The following is a 25465-nucleotide window of genomic DNA, read 5'->3' on the forward strand; positions in this document are numbered from 1 at the left end:
AGCCTGCCAATTTTAAAGGGTAATAGTTAAAATAAATAACTAATAAATAATAAAATTAATCAGCAGGAACAAGTACAAGGTAATAAAATTTTTTTAGAGGTGGTATAACATTGAACAGAGTGTAGAGAGGAAAAAGTTAATACCCGGGTACCTTCCATACATAAAACTAATTAGAGTAATTATACAGCAATTAACAAATTAACCCTCGGAGCGGTGTATGTAAGAATCTTAGTACATAACTCGTTAATTGTAAAATCGATATTGCTGTGAGATGAAACAAAAATGAGCGAATAAAATAATTACTCTATGCACTCATTACCCTATATTATACTATCCAATTGAGACAAATTGCCTTGTTTTATTTATTACGCTTTTTTAAGCTTCGGTTGAATAAATTTCAACAGAGTTTTAATTAACTTTTGGAAGGTGAATTTACGAGTATTGAAACTACTGTTTTAACTCGGAAAATATTGACTTTAGAAAAAAATATCAATAATATTAAAACTAGCAACCTTGCAGTCATTATGTGACTGTCGGGATTTGTGAATGAAAGCTGTAGCAATAAAAATTGTTTAAAAAATGATCCTTCGGAATTAGAGTGATCAACCGAAAGGAGTTAACTTTAGGATGTTTGAAGAGTCCCAGCAAAACTATGCTCGATCATAGAAACTAGTGATGAAAAGCGTATAAGCGTTAACCTGGCAACATGTATAATGCATAATGCGCCTTAGAGCTTAAACTTTTGGAGGTTAGTTGACAAATGTACTCGCCTGGCACACCGCACTTGGCTAAGTAGATTATCCAACTTTTCTCTCGTTTATTCATCCTTCATTCCTGGCATTCGAATAAATATTGGGAATCCCTAATTTTTAACTCCGTTTTTGTTTACTCAGTAAATAATCCATCCCAGAAAATTCTCAAGTGCTTCTAAGTTTGTTCATCGAAGAATATACACCCTTTAAATTGTTGACGTGCTGTGGCACTATGTCTACTATGTCTTCAGGGAATCCAAATGTGTTACGATCCAGAAATGGACCCCCGAGAATTCGATTCTACCTTATGTCAAATATTTATTTATTGACTGGGTAAATTTTAGAGAGAATTTATTCCAACAAAAATGTTGTCAAGAATTTATCGTTGGATATTAATTGCTGATATCTTGAGAATTTATCGACCAAATTGCAGTCTTAAAAAGTCACTTCAAGTTTAAAATAGCGATCGGTCAATTTTTTTCATTTTTTTTTTTTTTTTTTCCAATTTAAAACCATAAATCAATCACATACATGGAAAATTCCCTCTTCAAAGCGATACATTTTCAGTAATTGAGTAGAAAATAAAACAAAACTCGGGCAGTTGAATTGAAAATCAATGATTCACCCTGAAAGGCGCTTATCAAACACAAATTGTCCCTCGGAAAAATAACAATAACACATTATAACAAATATATATATATATATATATATATATATATATATATATATATATATATATATATATATATATATATATATATATATATATAATTTAACGGCTCAATATGAATTTATAAATTTATAAATATATAAATATGTAGATAGGCCGGACTGTGGATAGGATGTGAACGTCGACAAATATTTAATGACATATGTACCCATTATTTTGGTATTTATCCGTATATTTTATCATATATTGTCATCGAATCGTCCGCTCAGCTTGCGCGATAACACACCAGTAAACAATTTTTCACTATCGATTTTGTATTTTAATAATTATTTCATTAAATAATAACAATTAGCTTTGCTTATTTTGTTTGTGACATATTAACGAAATTTAAATGATAACTTGTTAATTTATGAGTGAAATTAAACTTGGAGGGTGTGATTAAAAAGAAAATTTAATGCTCTATAAATTTATTATCATTAATATTTTTTTTAAATTCAATAATTTCGAAGTTATCGTCTTTTAAATTGAAGAAAATAATGCTTGAAATGAAAAATTATATTTTTTTCAAAAGAAAAAAAAAAAAAATTCACTTTATCGTTCATAAAATAAAGAATATTAACAAAATAGAGGACTTAATACCCTGTAATTAAACGTTGGAATAGATCTTGATGTATGTCCTAGACAGCTTAAAAAAATCCGGTCTGATCGTTTCCAAGAAAAGTTCTCCGTCTATTGTTTCAGCCCCGTCTATTTTTCCGCTTCTATTTTTCTTTATTCCTTTATTTTCTTACAAAAGAATTGTTTGCTAAGTACTTGAGACTGTCGAAGAAAGAACTGATCTAATTATTTTCCGCTTGCTATTGAATAATTAATAAAAAAAATTGATTGATAAAAGAAAAAATTAAAATTGGCGCCCAATTTAAAAACTGTAATTTTTATTTTAATAATTATTGAATACATTTATTAAATTTTTAGAGCATTAAATTTCCTTTGAAATCATTTAATAATTTGATACTCATTTTACATTTAACCACTTTATGACAGCTGAAAAATTACCCAGATCGGTATTAACGGTCCGCAATGCTGTTTGATATCAATGTACGATCAAAAATATAGAATAATGTCAATCAAGCATCACTTTGGTAATAATATTGGCGCTACCATCATCAAATATCGAGAAACTACACCAAGAATATTCTCGTTTGCGAGAGCGAAAATAGAATTAAACCGCGAATTCACTCGCGGTTTAATATCTATTCATATGTCTATATACATGTGTACACATATTCCGTCATTGACAGAATATAAATATCATTTACGATCGATTACCGATTAATTATTTGATTAAATAATTATAATATCGATAACTACTAGCCAATATTGACTTTAATATAAATTATTTTTATAAATTGTTTTTTTTTTTTTTTTTTTTTTTTTGTTACGCGATGAATAATTTTTTAAAGTAATTATAAAAAATATGCTGAATATTTTTACTTACTACAAAGCCATTTAAGCGTTAAATTTTACATATTAATCATTGAAAAATTGAAGAAAAAAAAAAAAAAGTTTGAGTTGCATTAAAAATTTTTACATTTTTTTTTTTTTATTTTTGCGTATATTATGTAAGAAAGTGGAAGAATGTTGGCCTGTGTTGCGAAAAGGAATTCGAAAAACGTAATGAATGCGCTCCTGTGAATGCTTTCCCGTCGGTTGCAATCCAACGGAAAAGGAAAAGATGACGGCTGGATGAAACTACTGCGTGAAATGCCACCACCCACCACAATTTTAAAGCATTTTTTTCTTTCTTTCAAGAGTTTAAAAGCCAGAAAAAAAAAAATGGTGACGTTTTTATGATAATTAGAAAAATTGTTGCTATTTTTTTAACATAATTATTTTGTTTGTAATTTCCGTGAACATTAAAATTAAAAATTTTTAAAGGAAAAAAACTTTGAAATAAATTTATCAAAAGTTTTAAATTCTAAGAAGCAAAAAAATTTTTCCAAACAAATTTTCACATCCTCGTGAATTTTCCATGAAGCTTAAAAGCTTCCGTGTAACCGGAGCACCCTAAATAAAGTAACCAGTATCTCTTCAGCCCCCCGGTATTTTAATGACACTCAGAAGCTGTAATTTGAGCTTTAATAAATCCACTGCATGCTTTTAGATATTTTCCATTTTATATATTTTTATACTTTAGATTCTATATTTATGTATGCGTCCCAGGAGACTTCGAGACATAAATAATGGAACGAGTACTCATTCAGCTCTGTAAGATGGAAAGTTATTTTGTTACTCGGCAATGATAATAATGATTATCTGTCAGTCATGATGATGATGGAAAAACGGCGATGAAATGGTTAGATTTAAAAAAAAGTCGTACCGTTACTTCTTTAAATGGTGATGTATCGTAATATGAATGAAGGTAATAATGTAGTACGATCGTAAAAATAAGAACTGAGTAAAGAAAAAAATTTTTTTAATCCAATTTTTAAATTGAAAAATATTTTCAAGTTTGGAATTTTAACTTTAAAGGGCTAGAACTCGAAAACCATTAAATTTAGAAACAATATCAATAACACGAAAATTGTAGAGCTGAAAATTTCCTATCAAATAAATCCTTAATGTTAAGATTCCTCCGACTGTTTCTTCGAAATATCAACTTAAAATAACCTGGCGCCCAACTAAAAACTTTCTTCGGGAAAATTTCTAAGTTTATGATAAAGTTTGTTCAATCTAAAGCTCATTAACCGAAAATAATGAGTCATTACTCGCAGCAAATCTTTCGCAATAAATCATAATAATAAATACATCTAATATGAGTTGCATAATTATACAAACGAGGATTTTCACAGGATCTACTGGTGGAGAAGTGAGGAAACGAGGAAGCTACTAACCAGACTACCGCTAATGCTCTCAGTGTATGCTTCCATTACTATTTGCTTCATAATTTCCAAGCTCCCAGTTATTTTGCGCAATTGAATTAGTCCCATAGAGAAAGAGGAGATTAAACCCACTGCCAGAGAAGGAGAAATAGAAAGAGAAAGATATATAAGAATCTGGGAGTATAAAATGGGCTCGGGGGTTTGCTAGTAGTAGCAGACGTTGAATTTCACTTTGTAGGTACAAAACCCATGTACCCATGTACACTGACATAATATACATATTTACATTTGAAATACATAGGGTAGAAACAGCTAACTGGTATTTTGTTTACATACAAACGCTACCATGTGTGTATTTATGCATGAGAAAATAGAAATACTTTAACCACTGACAACTCGTTTAATTTTATGTATCGCCACCCTCTTTCCCAATTATTATTGTTATTGTTATTGCTAAATAGTTTTGGTGTTATGTATACGGAACGGTTCAGGTGCAGGTGCATGGCGCCCAATGATAAAATTAATTCTTATGGAACAAAGTGTCAGATTTATTTTTAAATTTGGATCTACTTTTTAAAAGATTTGGATAATACAGTTCCAAAGTTTGGAATCAATTTATAAAGTTTATTGAAGAAAGAAAAAAAAAAAAAAAAAAAACCGCATGCGTAGGCCAGAAATGAGCGATAGTTAGGATCGATAGCCAGGACAAAAGTCCGAATTCGCGTAGTGTGACATAGACACCATCAAACAGAACGGTAAAAATACTTGAAGGTGTTGAAGCATCAAAGCCCAGAGGAGCTTTTCCATTTTTCACACGTTTTCTCGCCGTCCAAATTAAGTATCTTTTTTTGTTAAATTTTGTAAAACACCTTTTATAATTACAGTTAAGTTCTGCTGGAACAATCCACTTATTAATTATCTGCTCAATGGATAAGCAAGCAAGGGTAGAACTGAGAATTGAGACGGCATGTAACCATCATAACCTAAACTCAAACAACGGCGAGACTGTGGGATACCAAAGTGACCATAATCGATCTAAACAACAAGATTATCTCTCTAATTGGTATATTCTGTCTTTGTACTCCGTACAGGGCAGAGGGGAGAAACTGGAGCATTGTGCGGAGTTAATGGCCAAGGGAGATATGATTGCAACTGGAATTTGCTCTAGGATTCGGTATCTCCGGTTACCAGTTCTCTGTTTCGCTAGATAATTTGTGGTTTCATTTGAATCAATACTCATTCTATATTACGCTTAATTCTATTTGTTTGATATGATAATTTACTTGCGAATTATTCTTTTGGAAATTGGTAAGTATAGAAAAGGTTAGAAAAATTGATGGATCTTTTGAACTACTGATTTTAGAGAAAAACTTTTGAAATAAAAGTTGTTAGAAATTAAATTTTCTACAAGATTGATATAAATAAAAATTGTAGTACAATATTTTAAAAGATATTGATCCATTAAACATGAATTTTTTTTTTTTTTTAAGAAAGCATAGTAAAAAAAGTGCTCCGTATTTTAAAACACGTAACTAAAATTCGGGTAAGCATCAGGCTCGGAAGTAACTAATCTAGCTAAGAGGATCTGAGATCGGATTTTTCAAAGTAAAATCCACTGTTCCACAACCTCACTCCAAACCGCAGTATCAGTCTAGCCTACCTCAAAGCTACGGTATTCCATAGTAGTTTTACTTTAAGGTTAGTCCGGCGAGTCGATAGCTCTTGAGGTTTCCGCCCAAACAACTGAAGTAAATCTAAACTGGTATATAATGGTCCAGGATAGAGAATTGAGAATCAACCTCTACTCACTCTTCAATATCCTCTAGGCTCCCGTAGATCCACCAGTAACTAAACTTCCAGTTCTTCCCTTCCAGTGTAACGACTCAACTAGATTTCATATAAAAGTTTCCGATCAACTCTCTGCCGGTAAACTAATAACGCTACTCGATGCCCTATTACGTCATTTCATAGAGTGCTTTGATATAAAACTTTCGAAAGTCTCTTTCTCTGGAATTTCGTTAGCGTCGTCTGTTCTTGGAACTTGGAAGGTCATTTTTCGCAGTGAGTCTGCGAATTTTTACATAGAACTTCCTTCAAAAGCCGGTTTTTATATCAACGTTGGGCGCCATTTATGTAAAAAGCCATGAAATTACTTTACAAACTTTGGAACGAGATTTTCCAAGTCTCTAACAAGGTATCTTCAAAATTTGGTTCCATTAGAACCATCATCAGATAAATTGTTACTTCTAAAATCTCAAAATTCAGTCATAAACTACGTTTTAAAACGATCCCACCTTTCTTATAGTATCAAATAAATACCCTTTATTATTATTATCATCATCATCCTTAACAAGGAACATTATTTAAGAGGGCTATTGCGTTAATTAGCAACACAAAAGACGAAAAACGATCCAGGTAGTATGCAAATTTCCGGCTCAAGAGACAACAGTTTCACATGAGATGCTAATTTGCTTCTACCATTTCGCAATAACTCTTCCGTAATCTACCTTCAGAATAAAATAGAACAAGAATATTTTGTTACATATAATGAAAATTTCTTCAAAGCAAGGAAAATTTTCGAGATTCAGGAGGCAAAAATCATCTAATTGATGATCAATGATGATTGATAGGCAATTGGTGGTTCTGTGATCTGTTTGCGATAAGCGACACTTTCCCCGGAATAATTTTCCGGATATTTTTTTAGCCGTTCTGAAGTTCGTGAGGTGAATAACGAGAGTATCGATTTTATTGGTCGAACATAAATGTCGTTTCAAGAGGAGAGACGCTTCAATTCAAACTTTGCATACTTAATTTTCCGGAACGACTGCGAATTACTGATGTCAAAGAGGCTCAAGGCTTCGATTTTTATAGTGAAAAGTCTTTGTTGGGTTTTACGGAGCTTTTATGGGAAAATTTGAAGAAAAATTTTCATAAAAATATTTGGAAGTGATTTTGAAAAGGCTATAACTCTTAAAATATTAAAATTAAGGAGAATTTGTAAAATTCAAAAGTTGTAGAGAAAAGAATTTCCTATTTAGTAAGCTATTTGTGAAAATTTTTTATTAATTACTCTAATTATTAAGAAAACAAATAGTCAAAAGAACCGTAAAAAATTTTCACATAAAAAAAATTCCTAACTAAAATGAGAAAAGGATTTTTTTTACGGAGCTTTTGATTAATATTGACCGAAACCTTTGAAATGAACTGAACTGGTCGATATTAATAAAGCCCGTCACCAGTACAGAAAAAAAAGTCATATATGAAAACGGAGATTTTTAATCTTTAAAAGTTTGTTGACAAAAATCCCAATATTTATATTTCACTTATGACAAAGACATCAAAGCACCACATGAGAACTGTCATCCGATTTTAATTTGGAAAAATGTCGCTCAAAGCTAGTACCAACATAAATAAGCAATACCAATCACTGATAAGAAATAAATAATAGAAATATTGAAATTATTTGATGGAAAATTTTTATAACTTCTAAATTAATGATTTTAGAAAAAAAAAGTTTAAGACTAAAATTGAAATTACAAATCAAAAGATATCGATCTATTAATTATCGATCGCAGATATTGTATAAGAAAATTTCTTTTGTGCCAGCGAAGTAATATCCGATAAAATTTCCGTACTTATTTAACTTCCGCGGTAATATAGTCACGAAGGCCTCCAGTTTTCGATATTTTAATATTCGCTGCGGGAGCCGGAGATGAAATCCCCCTTCCCCTTGGGGCTGGAATATTATTCATGATACAAGTCTCTTTTGAAATGTTCAATCATCAAAAATACTGACTAGTTTATAACTTTTTAATTATAGGGGAGCCTGGGGCACAAGTGCTCCCCCTCAAAAATAAGGTCAAAAAAAATTTTTTTTTTTTTTCAATTTTCGTAAACTTTTGATTATCGGTAAGAATGACATGAAATAAGAGTGATCGGTACATTTTCAAACACCTAATAGGAAATTATTTTCTGTCAATAATTAAGATTGATTTTTTGCAATTAAAATCTAAAATTACTCGTCCATCAATAATCATAAAATTACTCGTCCTTGACAAATTTGACATGTAATTAACTGGTTTTAAATTCAAAGCCAATTAATGGATAATGAATATTTGATAATTTTGTTAATGAAAAGGTAAAGTTAAAAAGTAAATTACAAAGTTTTGGAAAATGTCCAAAGTCGAGTGAGCATTAAGAAAATTCGAGAGAACGAGCCAAAAACTTTAACGAAACTTCTTGTGTGCTCTGATATTACTGCTTATATTTCACCCTATCATGAGTTTATGGATCTATCTATATACACGACAAACATACAATAACTCACAAGTCTACTATCTCTGATTTATTGCGGCTAATTGAGATATTAATAATCGCAAATTAGTGCTCTATTTTGACTTGGGTCTTACTTTTAAATTTTAGGACAATGTTAAGTTTGAAGATCGATAACTCGGAGACTATTGACTTTATAAAAAATATCAAAGAATTCAAAATTGTAGAGCTTGAAATTTCCTTTAGAAAAATATCCAACAAATTATAAATTTTATTTCCCATTTTTTAAAAATAATACCGCAAATAAGTCCCGACTCAGAAGCACTTTCCAATAACAATGATAATATATTTAATCGTAAAATGCAGAAAGAAATGGAAAAATCGAGGGATCGAGGGAGACTCGATAAATTCATGATTTTGCATTATCGACACACGCATAAAACCCATTAACGCTAACGGAAACACGATTTTCCACTTTCGAAGCTCATGTCATTAGTTTGCTTTTATCATACTCTCTCCGACTTCTTTTTCTCCCTTTTCTTTTTTAACAACCCTTTATAGTAAAATATTTTTAAAAAAATCCGTTCATCGGAAAAATTCTTTTCAGTAATTTAATCCTTTAATTTCAGTCGTGACCTTAATAACGGGGTAAAATTTCAACCGTTGCACGCAATTTCGCGTTAATCCGATATTCTCCGCTATCGAGAACTCGTTATTGGAATTCCCAATTCGATATCTTCGATAACGAGCTCGAGAATTTCCGCTAACCCGGTTAATAATTTTATGTATTTTTTTAACTTTCCGTTAAGAAAATCGAAGATTTTTAAAAATCAGGAAGTTATTTGACTTGAAAAAAATTCGAAAATTCGAAAATCAAAATTCATATTTCCGGATCTTTAAATGGCCATAACTCCTAAAATAATGGGTTTACAAGCAATTCTGACCACTTTAAATTGTTCCTCGGGAAATTTCCTACAAAAACCGTTCATGATTTATGAGTTTATTTTTTTTTTTTTTTTTTTTTTTTGGGTCAACCGTTTTCATCATGATTTTTTTCAAAAAATGTACTGAAGGAACATAAACAATAATAATAATTGTGTAGCGGCATTGTCATGACGCTGAGAATAACAACGAAAATAATGCGGACTTTTAGGAAAAGTATTTAAAGCGATTTTCGTTTTTTTCCGAAGGAAAATTATTCTGGCACTATTTTTATTTTGTGCCGCGGAGAAATTTTGTTTTATCGAATAATTTTTGGCAAAAAAATTATTAAGTTTTAAATAATTTTAATAACATCTTAATTACTCTAAATCTAGATTATCTGATTCTATGGTATTTTTTTTAAATATGTGAGTTTTTTTGGGCTCGAGACTGACCTACCATCAGTGCTTTTAGCCGAAAGATTAATCACTTGTAGATTAGACTGAAGCAATGACTAATAAAACGTCCTCTACAGTGAGAATAGGGTATGATACTGTTTGACGTGATGGGACACTGTTGGAAAAATGTCGAGCTTACCCTCGCAAAAAAGATGAGGGATAGGATTGTTCGGGTAAGTACACAAATAAAATAAAAAGAAATGGGTTAGAGTCCAAAGACTATATCCTACTATCTCAATTTAAGATCAGCTCGATGAAAACCTCCGTTAATCCAGCTGCTTTTTTCTGCTGGCTAGTTTATTCTTCCCTCTGTTTTTTCTGACCTGTTTTACCGACTACTTGTTTTTACGATTATTGTTATTATTGTTGATAGAAGAGCGAGTATTAAAGTCCAGATTTGGACGTTTTTTAGAGTTGAGGAAATAAATTTTTGAGTAAATTTCCTAAAAATTTTTCTTGAAGAAAAGGAAAAAGTTTTGATGATGGTATTGGTTAAAGGAGTGTATAATAACAGACTATCTATTTTATGGAGTGGTAGGCTGGATGAAAAGAGCAGTATTGATATTCAGTGCCACGTAAGGCCGATTCGATAGCGCTGAAAATAAATCGTAATTCCCGGCACGAACTACTGATCGCGAACGCCCACCGCCTCCCCTTAAACTCCCACACTCTAACACTCGAGCGTTATCTTATTTACTATCTTCGTAACTCTTAATTGTGACGTTAAATATCATTTATCGAAAATAGAGGCTTTATATGGAGTATTTTGAGAAGATAAAGAGCAACTGTAAAACTATTGACTTTAGGAAAAATATTTATGTGACTTGTGAACGATAAATAAATAAAACTTTGCTTTATGAAATCAATATTTAAACGGCTAATTAATAGAATTAATAATATTCCATATGAATAAGTAATTAAAAGTTAATTAAAGTTTTAGGATTGTTATAGTGTTATATTGGACTAATTACTGGACAAATTGACTCGCTCAAGGGTTTTACATCCACCCTCTATGAATTCATATTACCAGACATATATTAGAGGTTAGAACAAGCTATATATATATATATATATATATATATATATATATATATATATATATATATATATATATATATATATATATATATATATATATATATATATATATATATGGTGACGTCTTATTCATTCCCGCCACGTACTTGCATCTTATCCAAGTTTAACCGAGCATTAGCGGCATAAATCAAAACTTCATCCCAAAACTTCGGATCTTGAATCTTTGGGTTCAACGTTCCGTATCGCTGGTCAAGTTATTATCTTACTATTACATTATTACGTCCATTAGAATTATTAAGACACTAGATTTTTTATAAAAAATTAAAATTCTGAACGATTTTAAAGTATTTAAAAAATTGAGAAAGAAAAAGGAAATAATGACGTAATTTTTGGCCGGCAACTATCCGGAAAATCTCCGGAAAGTGATACAACTAGAAGAAACAATAAAAGCTGAAGGGATACCAAATTATGTTAAAAAGTCGGTAAAAAGTCTCGTTATCGTGAAAATGGCCCCCATTTAAAGAAGCAATGGCCAAAATTTCTAGTGTTCTGAAAAATCTGAAGGATTTTTCGTATCGCTAATGGAAATTTCTCTCCAAGGGAAAACTGGCGAGTAGTACTATGTACATAATACATAATACTACTGCTCACACTTGGGGAAATACTTAGTTCAAGTGAAGGGTATTAGAGAGGGGAAGACTAAAGAGGTGGGGGTGGAGCAGAGGTTACAATAGCTACAAAAGCGGATAGTTGTAGGTAGTTGGTAGTATGCTCTGAAACAGTAAGCTTAAGCGGAAGCACTCAGGTTCTATGAAAGATTTCATTACAGATACAAGGTTAGAGTGAGGCAAGCTTTGTTCCAATACAATGGAGACGTTCAATCGGCTCTGATTTTTTTTTAAATTATCTTTGGCTCTTTAATTAGGCCTGAGGATTTTTTTTTTGTTTTTTTTTTTTTTAATTTTAATTGTACTTTGATAAATTTTTAGAGAAATTATTTTTAAAAATAAAAAAAAAACTACTTTTAATCCAAAAGTTCTATTTTATCAAACTCCCAGCTTACAATTTAAATTCCAAGAGCAAGTTAATCACGAATAAGCATTGAATTGTGATTGCCGATAAATTAAAGTTCGAGCCGGATACGGAAGGACGACTAAGATAGGACAGAGATATAGAGATATAGTCAGAAATCATCATACACCCACCCACACATCACAAATTTAACGAGCATGTGTAGAACGTATACTATAGTACGTAGAATAGCCCTACGAAAGATTGGATCGATCTGGGAAAACTTTCGGGGAATAGTTTATACTAGATCGGATTCCCTTCCCACTTTTCCCACTTTTCCCCTAGGAAAGGGAAACTAGTGTGTTTCGGACGAGCGGTGTAGCTTAACGGAACTACTTCGCGTGATTAATTGGCTCTAGGTCCAGGTCAATGCTTCCGTTTTGTATCAAATGTTTCTACTTGTCAAACTATTTTTATAATTAATCCAATAAATTTTTATCATTATTATTAAAGTACATTTTTATGAAGAAAAATTATTTCCAAACTTGTCAAAATTTTTTTCAGGTTAATTAATAGCTATTTTAACATAAAAAAGAGTTTTTAAAATTTTTTGTACCTCTATTTTTCCAATTTTTTTGTACCTCTAGATTTTTTTGGACACAAAAAAAGTGAAGAAATTCCCAGTTAGAGTAGAGTAATAAAATAAACTAAGAAAGAGGGTGGGAAGGAGAAATAACGCTCATTGGAGATAAAATGGAGGACATCAAATAGGATCAGGAGACGGCTCTAAGAAGAGTGCAGCTGAGAATTACAAGACACAATAAATGAGTAGATAATAACAACCCGTCTTAGTACTCAGGGCCTCCTTGTTTCTCTAGTTGCTTTCTCGGTGAAAAGAATAGAAGAAAGAGGGTACTAGCTGGTACATACACCCGATATTGTCTACTTACACTCAGACTTATCTCAGTATTAAGCACCAAGAGCTTATGATCCTCGTTTATTGATTATTTTATGGGCCCGTAGTGTTATTCCGTGCTTACGAGCCAGGAAATGTGCAGTTTTATGGTTTTTAGAAAGTTTCAGGAGAATTCTCGCATGGATTGGGCGCCAGGAGACAAATTTTCGATTTTAAACGATGAAAATTATAATTTTTTCTAATTGGGAAGTTTTGAAAAGAATAAATCACACTTTTTCATAGACAACCGAATTTTCCATCAATTTTCCAACAATCCAAACTGGAAGCATGCTAATATGTCTCTCTATTTCGACCTAGTGAGTATCCAAACGTCTGAATGTCCAATGTTTAGACGCCACCATTCTGGATTTGTAGTTGACTATTCATAGACTAACAACAACAACAACAACAATATCTAGAACTAGAGCTAGTACCAGGACTGCAAGTATTGTGACTGAAGGGAAAGGGAGAGAGCAGACCAGGGTATTGATGTCATTATTGTTCTACTCGTTGAATAATTCCTGGCTAAACTTGTACTTGTAACAGTAATGGGAGAGAGCATTTGCATTTGACATTATTATTATTGTCATAATAACAGTCGAGTGTCATACAGCGCTGAAATACTGACTATACTGTAGTGTGTCAGTCAGTTATGGTCATAGGCTACATAGACAAAGTCATTCATATACATGTAATTCTATGTGTGGTCATTGATCTACGCAACGTTATTATTATTCTATTCATTATTTATGAGAGTAATTAGTCCCGATTTTAGCCTGTATTTTCAGTCATAGAATTAGTCGCTAATTTTTTAGCTCAAATTATTTTTCGTTCTAAAAACTTCATAAATCACTACTGTGGAAGCCATGGGCCTAATAATTACTTACAGTTAATTATTTAATTAATGAAAAGATAAAAAATTGTATGTTTTCGCACAATGTATGATTAGCCTTTTTTCAGTTAATTAAAAAAAAAAAAATAAGAATGGTTGTAAATAAGTGAAGAAATAAAAATAAGAGATTGACTCATATCATTTCTCTCGATCGCAATCACACTTCCTGGGTTTCTTCATTTATTTAATATTTATTACCATTATTATTATCCTAATTATAGTTATAATTTCATTGTATTATCTCAGAACAGAGCGACCACCATTAGTAATATTATTGTTGTTGTTGTTGTGTTGTTATCATTATTATTGTCAAGAGACAGGAGCACTTTATTTCATTTAACTTTTATACTCGAATTAATTCTGAAACCGCAGCTCCATGTTTTAATTATCCGGGTCCTTTTATTCGCTCCTTTGTTTCTTTATTTTATTTAATTTTTTTGGGTTATGTCTTATTTTATGCAATTGCTGGGTAAAATGTCACTTTGTTAAGTTGAGCCATTTAAATAATTATTTTTTATATGATTTTCCGAGATTTATATTATAGAGATAAAAAAAAAAAAAAAAAAAAAAAAAAAAGATGGAATTCGACCTTCATGAAGTTTTTCCTAATAATAAAATACCAACAAATATAGAACCCATTAGTTTATAAGGAGTTGATATGAGAAACACGATGGCCGTGGTACGATCCTTGATTTTACAACTCACAAGTTTCTGGAAAAGTGCCTGGGGAAACTTTCTGGGCAAGACCCTGGGAGTTCCTTCTGTAGTTTACTCGGTTCTTGTGCAAATACTGTTTTCCCACCACAGAAAACTTCCCCGTGAAGAGAAGAAGAGGATTGAGTTGAACCATCCATTTTCCGGCGCTCTACCATCTACCAGCCGAGCTCATTCACTCTTATTTTGTGTACAAACTCTAACTTAACGATTCCTATTTTTCCTTCGATAAAAACAGCAACCACATCATCAACTACCCTTAACTAATTTGAATTATCGACGTATAAAAAAATAATATAAGAATTTCATTTGTTTTTCTCCTAAAAAACATTTGTCTAAACTCAATAGTTTAAAAGTCATCGTAAATTATCCAAAAATTAAAAAAAAATTCTAATCAACATCAATTACAATCTGCATTATCCCTTTTAAATCAATCAGCGAATAGCTTTAGAGCTTAAAGCCCCTCGAAATCCCGGTAGCAATCTATCCTCGCACAATAGCGAACAAAGAGGAACAGAGAAAGACATAGATTTGATTGATACCAGAGAGCATTAACAGTCGAGACTAATGCGGTTTAATCAAGCGCGCCATAATTGATGTAGTTCTGTTCCTTCGTGTCAATACGCCGCGCTAGCACTTAAATTCCAGTGTCTTAACTGTTCAGAATCTCCGCGCCGACTGAACTTCGCTCTGTTCCCACTACCGCTTTTTTTCTCGCGCCTACGTCACAGTAACTCCCCACTTTTCTTACTCCAACGCCCAGTTTAAGTTATTACTAATGCTCGGATATAAACGGTACGTGTTTGAGGAGTAGAGAAAAATAATAATGCTTAAAAGGGCACTCCATTTTCAATATTAATATAAGTAGACATGTTGTAACATTGTTACAAGGATACTAAGTAAATCGTGTCATACAAACAATACATTCACCTTATTCACTTATATCGCGGCTAGACTATCATTAAATTATTATATTAAACATTCGACGGTCGTACATCTTACATACCTTCACAGCAAATTACGATTCTAGTTGCTGTAATTTTTTTTTTTTTTTTTTTTTTTTTTTATTTAAAATGATAAGTATTTATGTTTAAAAAACACGCTATCGATTTTAAGTCGCAAAATAATTTAAGAGATTTTTAGATCATAACTTTTAATGTATTGATTTTATGAAAAAAGTTTTTGGAGAAAAGTTTGAGGGAATTAAATTTTCTATCAGATTGATTTCAGTGGAAATTTTGATAGGATCAATATTTTAGGAGTTATTGGCTTATTAATTATTAAAATTGCGACCGTAAGCTATCCAAAAATTATTTTTTTTATCCTAGATCTTTTGGAAGGCAAAATTGATAATTGATCGAACCGAAAGAAGAATGTTATCACATGACATATTCCCTCAACGCATCCCAAAAAGGTAAATCCCCGAATCCCGGGATAAAACGTCCTTACCAGATCCAAGTTTCACTGGAGCAGTATAGCAGTAGCGAGTGTACAAAGCGGAATAAATTCTTCTTGTTCTGTTTGTAGTTTAACTCGGATAGAATGGGATTTCGTTGGTAAGGTCTCTCGGTGACATAAACCAATCTTCGACAACAAAGATTTTACTTTGTAGCTTGCCAAACTTGTTATTATATTCTGTATTCATGAAAAATAATATTTTTCAATAAAATATATAATTCAACTTTCGCGCCCTTTGTTTTTAGTTTTAATTTTTTTTTTTAAATAATTTAGACTCATCAATTTAATATTTGTAATTAATAATTTCCCTTTTACAGACGAATTTATTTTTATTTCGACAATTTTGCCGGCGAATATGAATAATTGTAACGCTAGAGGGGATCAAAGAAAAAAATAATGAAATTTAGAGTAAAAAAAATTTACATGGAGGCGGAAAGAGAAAAGGCTGGAGTTAAAAAAATAAAAGGTAAAATGATATTGAAATAGTAGACAATACAATCAGTGGCATATAGGAATACAAAACGAAGCACAAACAACAGAGCAGACCCGCAGTCTCTGTTTTTTACAATTGACGTTTGCGAAACTCGAAAAATTTCAATTACTTTTTCGTTTACCCACGGTATTCCCGACAAAAGAATTTACCCTGATGAATAAATAAAATTAAACTTATTTTTTCCGATACTATTTTTTTTTTTAATTCAGTTAATTGGATTTTTAATTTCCCGGATAGTTAAAAAATAAATTTTGACATAATTTTAATTTCTTTTTTTTTTTTTTTTTTTCTTAAATTAAGATTTTTTTCCTAAAAAGTGGCTATAACTCGGAAAATATTGGTCCTAGCGGAAAAGTCAAGGAAACCTTTTCGATAGGAAATTCAATTTTCTATAAATTTTATTCCAACAACTTCTAATTTTCTCCAGTAGTTTCTTAGAAATCTCAGTTTTAATGTCTCTTCTCAGTAATTCTCTCAAATAACAGAGAAAATTAATGAAAAATTCTCGAAACGAAAAAAAAAAAAAAAAAAATATTACATTGAGAAATCCTATAATTACTCAACAAATTACAAAGCAATTAAGTAATCACTTAACATAAGATTCAACTGGAGGAATATCTTAGATTAAAAAAGGCTTCACGTACTGATTGACATATAAATTTTCTCTTCACAGTCTGAATAAAAATAAAATCTTTTATTAAAATCTTGCATGATTGAATTGGAGTGTGTATAAATAGACCGAGCGAGTATTAAGTCGATCGAGGGGACACTAATAGAATAAAATATAAAAAAAGATGGACTGGTGTCTATTGTACTTTTTTAACGCTATTTTCTTTTTAGTCGATCAACCGTTTCATTGCGCCACTACACTCTCGCTCTCTCTCTCTCTCTCTCTCTCTCTCTCTCTCTCTCTCTCTCTCTCTCTCTTTCTCTCTCTTATCGCGATTTACCTCGCGTTCGTTTCATTCAATTGTCGCGGTTATACAACAGTACCGCGTGCATATAATAGAAAAAAAGAACCAAATTTATTCGATTAATTTCCACGCTCGCTCTGTTATGATATCGGAGAACCTGACGCTTTCAATTTGGCGGAGTTCCCATAAAATTTTTTTTTTTTTTTTTTTTTTTTTTTTTTTTTAAAGCATATTAACATATTTTTATGATCCAATAGAGTAGATTTTACACGAGAATCTAAAAAATAAGGATAACATTCTGCCTACCATCATAATTTTCCTAAAATTCCGAAATTTGAGCAAAAAAAAAATAGATTTTGCAGTGAGTGCAAGTGCTTGATTAATGGATCAATATCTCCTAAACTATTGATCCTAAAAAAATGTATATAGACACAAATTTTATAGGAAATTAAATTATCTACAACTTTTGTTTGAAAAATTTCACGCTAAAATGAATAGTTCAAGAGTTACGATCCTGGTAACTTAAATCCTTTTAAATAAAAAAAAGTTTCCAAAATTGATCGATTTATTGATCGCGAGTGATGGGATAAATAGAAGAACAAAACGTGGGAATGGGACGACCTATCCTTCTCTCTCTTCTAAACTTAATACCGTGTGTGTTGTGTATTTTGCTCGTGATATATCTCGATGAATCATTGTCTACGGCGACTAGCGAAGCAATCTACCACTCCTTTCATTTATCCCGATTCCATTTATTTCGTACCTGGTGGTCCCTCCAGCCGGATCAAAACTTGCCAATGAATTCATGAATTTACAAGAAAATTTTTTTGAATCACAAGCTTTTTGTTGCCGCCAATAAAAACTAAAAAACCCCGCAAGCTAACAAAAAAAAAAAAAAAAAAAAAAAAAAAAAAGAAAAAAAAGCTCTGCGTAGATGCCTTAGGAGGCAAACAGTCGACATAGATGATCTGTATACGTTCTACCTCCTGGGGCTCTTTTCGCCTCTTTTATTTCTTTTTTATTCCTCCTGTTATTTTTTTAGTTTTTTATCATACAATATTGCGCACGTACTATGGATAAAATACACCCGATATTTACTGAGGAAAAAATTATTAACATGTTTATGAATTTTTTATTTTAATTTTTTTTCTAAAGGTTTAAAATTAATTAATTAAAAAAAAATAGGAAATGATTTTAGAAAAGAGATAAATTTTATAAAAATTAATGTAATTTTGTAACTATTGCGTTTAGAAAAAAATTTTTTTAATAAAAATTGTAGGAAATTTAATTTCCTACAAGATTGGTAACATTGAAAATTTTTATAGGATCAATATTTTACAAGATATCGATCCATTAATCACCTCAACAACGAAATCAAGGGTCGTAAATTAGAAACCATAAAAAATTGCTATTATTTATAAACTCTCGACTAAATTACCCAGCATTAATCAAAGATTAATCCAGCTCATCATCGACTTTCTTTTCTCGAGAATCTAAATCTTGAATTTCACTAAAATTTCATGGCCCAAGCTCGAATATAACCGAAATTCGCGGGTTATTCTGATAAAATATTCAGGATTTTATTTATTTATGAAATTATAGCGACAATAGGAGTGGAAGCACGTGAGTAAAGACAACACGTGCATCTAGAATGATTGTTAAAGCAAAACTTTCACCACGGCCGTGATAATAATACAATAAAAGTGTACGTGCGATGAAAGTAGTTTAAATATTCGTTATAATCGGTGTAATAATTTCGATTTTGTTCTATTTTAAAATTATCGTGACTCAATACGAGCTAAATATTCCCGGTATTGTCTCCGATAAATATTTAGCGCACGTTTATGCTAAAAAATTCGTGCAACCGAAAGAAACCGGGATATTATTTCTACAAATCATTAAAAATTCTTTTTGATTTTGAAAGCGACCTACTGAGAGAAGTTTTATTAATTAATTATTCTAGATTTTCTTTTATTTACTATAATGAAGTTTAATTTCTGAACTAATGAGTTAAGAGAAAAATTTTTGGGACAGAATTTGTAGGAAATTTAATTTCCTATGACATTTGTATCAATAAAAAATTTGATAGGATCAATGTTATAAGAGATATTGATCTATTAATCGTATAGATATTTTTAATTAAAAATCTTTCGTCAGCTTGTGCAAAATTTTAACAAGTCACAGAAATTTTATTAAAATTAAATTTTTAACAATTAAAAAAAATATTTTAATTTTAAATTGGCTCCAAAAAATTCGCATTTCCCTTGAAATTAAAAAAAAAAAAAATAAATAAATAAAATAAAATAAAAATCAACAAAATCACTAACCTCGTGTGGTCTAGGATGTTGATGACTGCACTTGATGTCATGAAATATTCCATTAGCACAGCAAAGCGAGCACCAAAGCCCACTGGCGATAAACAAAAAATAAAAACCCGCCAATGAAAACAATAATGACGGCGAATTAGCACTCGGATTAGTAAATAATGTACCGCATTGCATTTTTATTGTACCGCGGCACATAATCACTGCTACTGTTATTGCTCCCACTGATTTTTCATTTCTGAAAACAAAAATATTATTATTAAAAACTGTCAAAATAATTAAAAGTATTTTTTAATCTAAAATAAAAAAATACCGCGAACAAATTGGAATATTTTCCCGTCAGCTGACAGCTCGCGTGGACGTCAACCGACAAACTGAGTTCGGATTGAGCACTCGTACTGATATGAATGTCCACATCCACTGATACTGATTGTAACGCAATTGCTGCTAGAATTCTTCGGTGTTAGTTACTCGGTTCACCGCTAGTCGCGACCGCATGACACTATTTTTATTAAAAATAATTATTTTTGTTACTTGAGACATTTTTGATATTTTTTTTACACTCATTGGTGATTTTTATTGTTATTTTATATTTAATTATTAACCTTGACACTTGTCGATAATTATTAACGATAAATTTTAATTTCTTTGTTTGTTTTTTAGCGGAGCGACGCGAGGAACAGCTGATCTGGGAATTCTGAGGGAGAAGTGACGCTAAGATGGCGACGCATGCGTCGGAAGCTTCTGCGCATGCGCAACGGCCGACATGTTGGTTTTTTAATAATGCGGGAAAAATGATAAATTTAAAAGTAGAAAGTTGATTTTTATTTTAAATTCTTATTAAATTTACTGATTAATTAATAAAATGAATTTAATATTAAAAGAATTATGAATAATTATTTAACAATAATATTTTTAATTGAATAAAGTTTTTATTTTCTACTAAATCTTTTGTAAAAAAAATTTTTCCCATGTAAAAATTCTTTTAAACATAAAAATGTATAATTAAACTTAAAAAAAAAAAAAAAAAAAAAAAAAAATAATAATAATAATAATAATAATAATAATAATAATAATTTAAAGCCGACAATTTTCAGAAAACCAAATTTTGCTGGAATAACAATTTTTGTTAACACAATGGGGACACCGGGTTTCAAATTTCCTTGATACCGGAATTTTGGAGTGTAAATGTATCTTGACAATATCTGCGAGGCCTTTAATAAACAGTGGATGGTCATTTGGGGCAGCAGCGCGTCTAATTTTATCAATTTTGAGCTCGTGGGCGAGCTCGTCGCAATATTCAATGTCCAGCTCGTGTAAAGTTTCAATGTGCTCGTTTACAAAGGCTATTGGGACGATGATAAAGTGCTTTTTGCCTTGCTTGACGTAGCCTCTTATTGCTTCGTCGGTGAACGGACCTAACCATGGCAGTGGTCCCACCTAAAATTTTATTTATTTATTCATTTAATTTATATATAATAATAATAATAATAATAATAATTTAATAAATAACCTTTGATTGCCAAACAAGATGATAAGGATTAGAATAATTCAACTCCTGCATGACCATATGAACCGAAGCTGCTACTTCACTGGGGTACGGATCGCCTCTGTTTAAATTCTTGAGCGGAATTGAGTGCGCAGAGAATAAAATTAAAACATCTTTTTTAATTTTTTCGTCAAATTGATTTAATTGTTCGGTAATTTTTTCAGCAAATGTTCGGGCTAGAAGTGGATGCGTCGGCCATCGGTCGATTATACTTAGCTTCATATTTTTAGGCAGATCCCTAAAAATTAAAATTAATTTTTGTATTTAAAAATTTTTATCAGTGAATAAACATTAACAAAAAAAAATTTATGAACCTATTTTTGTAGTAATTCCAAATTGCATTAAAACTGGAGCCAGATGTTGCGCAACTATATTGCGGATACTGTGAAAAAATTACAGTGTGCTCGATTTCGTCCCTAAAAATTTATTATTTTAATTAAAAAATTTTATTAATACATTTATTGTTAATTATTATTATTTACGCTTCTAGTTGTTGCAAAGTTACGTCAGTCAGCGGATCAGCGTAGCGAAAAGCGACGTAATGTTTGTGCGGGCCAGTTTCTGGAGAAATTTTGTCCAACTCCTCGGTCATCAATTCGCCCTGCAAGTTTGACCATTTTAAAATTGGGGAGCCTCCGCCAATTTCACTGTATTTTTTCATTACTTCTGGAGTTCGTCTTTTAGCGATCCAGGGTCCTAATTTACTAAAATAATATTATTATTATTATTATTATTATTTATTGTATGTATTTAAAAGACATGTTAGAAAATTATTAGAAAAAAATTATGTCAAAAATAATTTTGATTAATAATAATTAATAATAATAATAAATAAATAAACCTTTGAATAGGTAATTGCATCATATCTCTATCAGTCATAATTCTCAACAAATAATCTCCAACTTGTTCAACTTTAGTTGGTCCTCCCATATTTAACATCAAAATTGCAGTTTTAGGTTTTGATTTAATTTCTGTATTTTCACATTTTCCAATAGAAAAATTACGAATTAAATTATTGCTGACACTTCTAGAATCTAAAAAAAATAATGTTATTAATTTTTATTATTTTTATTATTTATTAAATACTTACTGTTATAAATTCTATTAAAATTCATTTTGCAAAAAAACTGAAACAAATTTTAATACAAATAAATAAAAAGTATAAAAATTTCTTATCGCTGTACTCAATACTGTACAATGAAATAATTATTAATAACTTGTATGTCAATACTGTATTGTTGTGTTATTATTGTTATAAAACGTTATTAAGTATGTAATAATGAATAATTTAATTTTCACCGATGACAAGTCAAAAAAAAACACGCCATAATTTTTATTGTGGTGTTACTGTTGGTTTTTTTTTTTTTTTTTTTTTTTTATTACACCGACAATAATAATAAAAATAATAACAATAATAATAAAAATTAGGAATTAGTCTCTGGTGGCAGAATAATAAACCAAAATGAGAAACACAGTCGGTAAAAAATGCGAGCAAAATTAAAAATTAGATTTTCATAAATTGAATGAATATATTTAATAAAAAAACAAAATATCTAGAGAAATATTGGCCTTAGAGGAAAAGTCTAAATAAAACTTGATTTTAAATTTTTTAATTCATCATCAATTAATCCATTTATTATCAAATAAAACATATTCAACATTTATTTATCCTCATTATCAAGAAAGACATATATATTTATATTTTTTCTTACGTTAATAATTAATTATGTTTTATTATAATAATTATTTAAATTCATAGAGTACAGTAAAGTACCTTAACCCAATTTTCCTTAATTTATTATTAATTATTTTTAAATATTTTAATACATTCTTTTTCAAGTATAAATATAATAAAGGCATAGCATTTAATTAATTAATTAATTAATTAATTTTTGCTTCATTAAATCTAATCGATTAATAAAATTCTAACTTACATGCTAAATATTATTATTATTATTAAAAAATCTATTTACATATAAAAAAAAAATAAATAAAAAAAATTCCGAAAATTAAATGCCTGAATTAAAAAAAATTTTTTTTTAAGAAAAAAAAAAAAAAACATAATAATGATTAATAAATTTTCTTAATAATTAGACACCTGTACATTAAGTAGACATTAAATAATTAATTTAAATTTGGTGTCGATTAATTTTAATAATATAATATTAATTGCGGATTAACCGTCACCGAGATCTCAATTAATTAATTTATTAATTAATTATTAGAAAATTTTTTAAGATTTAAAAAAATTCAATTTAAAAAAAAAAAAACGCTTCATTCTTTGCGGTCGGAGTCCGGTTTTGTTTTTGGGTCCATTGATTGCCGGGGATAGGGCCCCGTGTGATTGTGATTGTGATTGTGATGCTGTTGAAGGACCTGGTTCCTACGGACCAGGTGGAAATTTCCGTCTGCGGCTTGCTGGAGTGCGTACTCTTGATGATTGTACTGATTTCCTTCCGAATCGCGGAGAGACTGAAATAAAAAAAAAAGAAAATTTAGTTTTTTTAAAATTTCCCCCTTAAATTAAATTCTATAAAAACTCACCTGGAAAACGTGTCTGTAAAGCTGCCCGAATTTTTCCTTGACCCTCTGCCTCTCCCTCAGCATGTAGTCCCTGTCGCTGATCAACCTCATTTTCCGGTCCTTCATCTCTTTGACCTGGTCCGCGAGGGTCATGATCTGGTCCAGCTTTCTCTTGCGGCAGTTCTGGGCGGCTACTTTGTTCTTTCCGCGGCGCCTTATATCGCGGATCAGACTCACTTGGGTCTCACTGAGATCGTACTTGCTCATTCGCTCGTTGAACTCGTCCATTGGTAAGTTTATTATGTCGTGGACCGAGATCGGGACGTTGTGTTGTCGCGCTTTCTTTTCGTCACGCGTCAAATGTTGGTCTTCTGACTCACTTTTGCGCACTAAAAATATAAATTTATTAATAAATAATTTTAGCAAAATTTTATTTATTTATTCTTTCTTAAAAAAAAAAAATAAATAATTACTTTTTTTGGCCCTCGCTAGAGGTCGCATGGCGCCCGAACTGTCCGGAGGTAGATGATACGTGTGGTTGTGATGAATGTGCTCTAAAGCTGTTCTTCCAGGTACATGGTGCACTGAAAAAATTCAATATCTGGTAAACTAATGAGTTTAAAAAAATAATTTGATTTTCTATAAAATTGGTATTTTTTAAGTTTTTCCTAAGACCAATATTTTCGGCTTAAAAAAAAAAAAAGGAATCTTACATTGCCTCGCAAAGTCTACACTGCAACTAAACTTCATTTCAGGACCAGCAGTGCCATCTAAGGGACTATAAGCATGAGCAGGACCTGCAGCTACTGCCTGAGGATCATACTCGTACTTAATAGGCGCCCCATGGCCATGGTGACCCAGTGGTGACCCTGAGAAAAAAAAATTAGTTAACAAAATTCACAAAATTTATTAATTTAAAAATAATAAAAAATAATTACCGGTCCCATGGTCTTGGAGATATCTTTTACCGAACATCTGGTGCTTCTTCTGCGCTACCGGAGGTATTCTGTCCGCCGGACACCGGTTACCAGTTCTGCCATTCACTGTGTAGTTACATTCATACTGCATTCGGTACTTGCTGTAAGTAAAAACAGTAATTAATATTTTAATACATTAATTAATAACATTAATTGATATTTACCTCGCGTAATCCATAGAGTAATGAGAGTCGGCCTGAGTGTGGCTGGAATTGCTTCCAGTCTCCATCCACTCACCGTCAGACAAAGACGGAACTCTTTCGCTGCCCATGCTGCTGACCGCGCTGTCACTGGAGGCGTCCAAACGCTCGTCAGTGACCGCGCCTGTCAAATTTGTAACTGCTGGAGCGGTGCTTGTTTGCGGCGCAAGTGTGGTACTGTTTTGGGTACCATTATTGCTTGTGTCCCAATTTCTCATGCATCCGTACATTCCTAAAAAAAAAAAATTAATTTTTTTTATTATTGATAATAAAAATGTGATTTTTTTTTATCTGTTATAATAATGACACATTATTAGTCATTTTCTTTTTTTTTTTTTTTTTTTTTTTTTTTTATTATTTTTATTATTATTACGCAAAGATCTACTGAGTGGCTCTAAAAGTCTGAATCATATTTTATTAGACGGCTTCTTACTATTCAAGTCAAGTGGGAGGCTAATATAG

The 25465-nt window shown here is 31.0% G+C and overlaps 3 protein-coding genes across 6 annotated transcripts in view; all 3 read right to left on the reverse strand.

The window, feature by feature from the left end:
- The window catches only part of Invadolysin (leishmanolysin-like peptidase, invadolysin), a 49923-nt gene extending 29503 nt beyond the window's left edge, over positions 1-20420 (reverse strand). For both annotated transcript variants that reach the window (XM_074252914.1, XM_074252915.1), the window contains exons 1-2: positions 20068-20420; positions 19758-19992 (exon numbers count right to left, since the gene is read on the reverse strand). In XM_074252914.1, coding sequence (XP_074109015.1) covers positions 19758-19952 — 195 coding nt within the window. In that variant the 5' untranslated portion in view covers positions 19953-19992; positions 20068-20420. The remainder of the gene's footprint in view (positions 1-19757; positions 19993-20067) is intronic.
- A 269-nt stretch (positions 20421-20689) lies between these two features.
- Fech (ferrochelatase, mitochondrial) lies at positions 20690-22644 on the reverse strand. Its single transcript, XM_074252891.1, has 6 exons — positions 22394-22644; positions 22145-22337; positions 21786-22007; positions 21618-21719; positions 21268-21541; positions 20690-21194 (listed from the first exon to the last, which is right to left on the reverse strand). The coding sequence occupies exons 1-6, from the start codon at positions 22416-22418 to the stop codon at positions 20832-20834; spliced, it is 1179 nt and encodes a 392-aa protein (XP_074108992.1). The 5' UTR covers positions 22419-22644; the 3' UTR covers positions 20690-20831.
- A 644-nt stretch (positions 22645-23288) lies between these two features.
- Cnc (NFE2 like bZIP transcription factor cap-n-collar) overlaps positions 23289-25465 on the reverse strand; it is a 33234-nt gene continuing 31057 nt past the window's right edge. For 2 of the 3 annotated variants that reach the window (XM_074252888.1, XM_074252889.1), the window contains exons 8-13: positions 24968-25235; positions 24765-24904; positions 24540-24695; positions 24300-24410; positions 23848-24215; positions 23290-23775 (exon numbers count right to left, since the gene is read on the reverse strand). In XM_074252888.1, coding sequence (XP_074108989.1) covers positions 23578-23775; positions 23848-24215; positions 24300-24410; positions 24540-24695; positions 24765-24904; positions 24968-25235 — 1241 coding nt within the window. In that variant the 3' untranslated portion in view covers positions 23290-23577. Of the gene's footprint in view, positions 23776-23847; positions 24216-24299; positions 24411-24539; positions 24696-24764; positions 24905-24967; positions 25236-25465 lie in introns of all 3 variants that reach the window. The other variant, XM_074252887.1, reaches the window with a different exon arrangement.

Source organism: Cotesia typhae, unplaced genomic scaffold (assembly GCF_013202065.1).
Source record: "Cotesia typhae breed Kobodo isofemale line unplaced genomic scaffold, CoteBio_Ctyphae scaffold_121, whole genome shotgun sequence".
In the NCBI taxonomy this organism is placed as follows: Eukaryota; Metazoa; Arthropoda; class Insecta; order Hymenoptera; family Braconidae; genus Cotesia; species Cotesia typhae.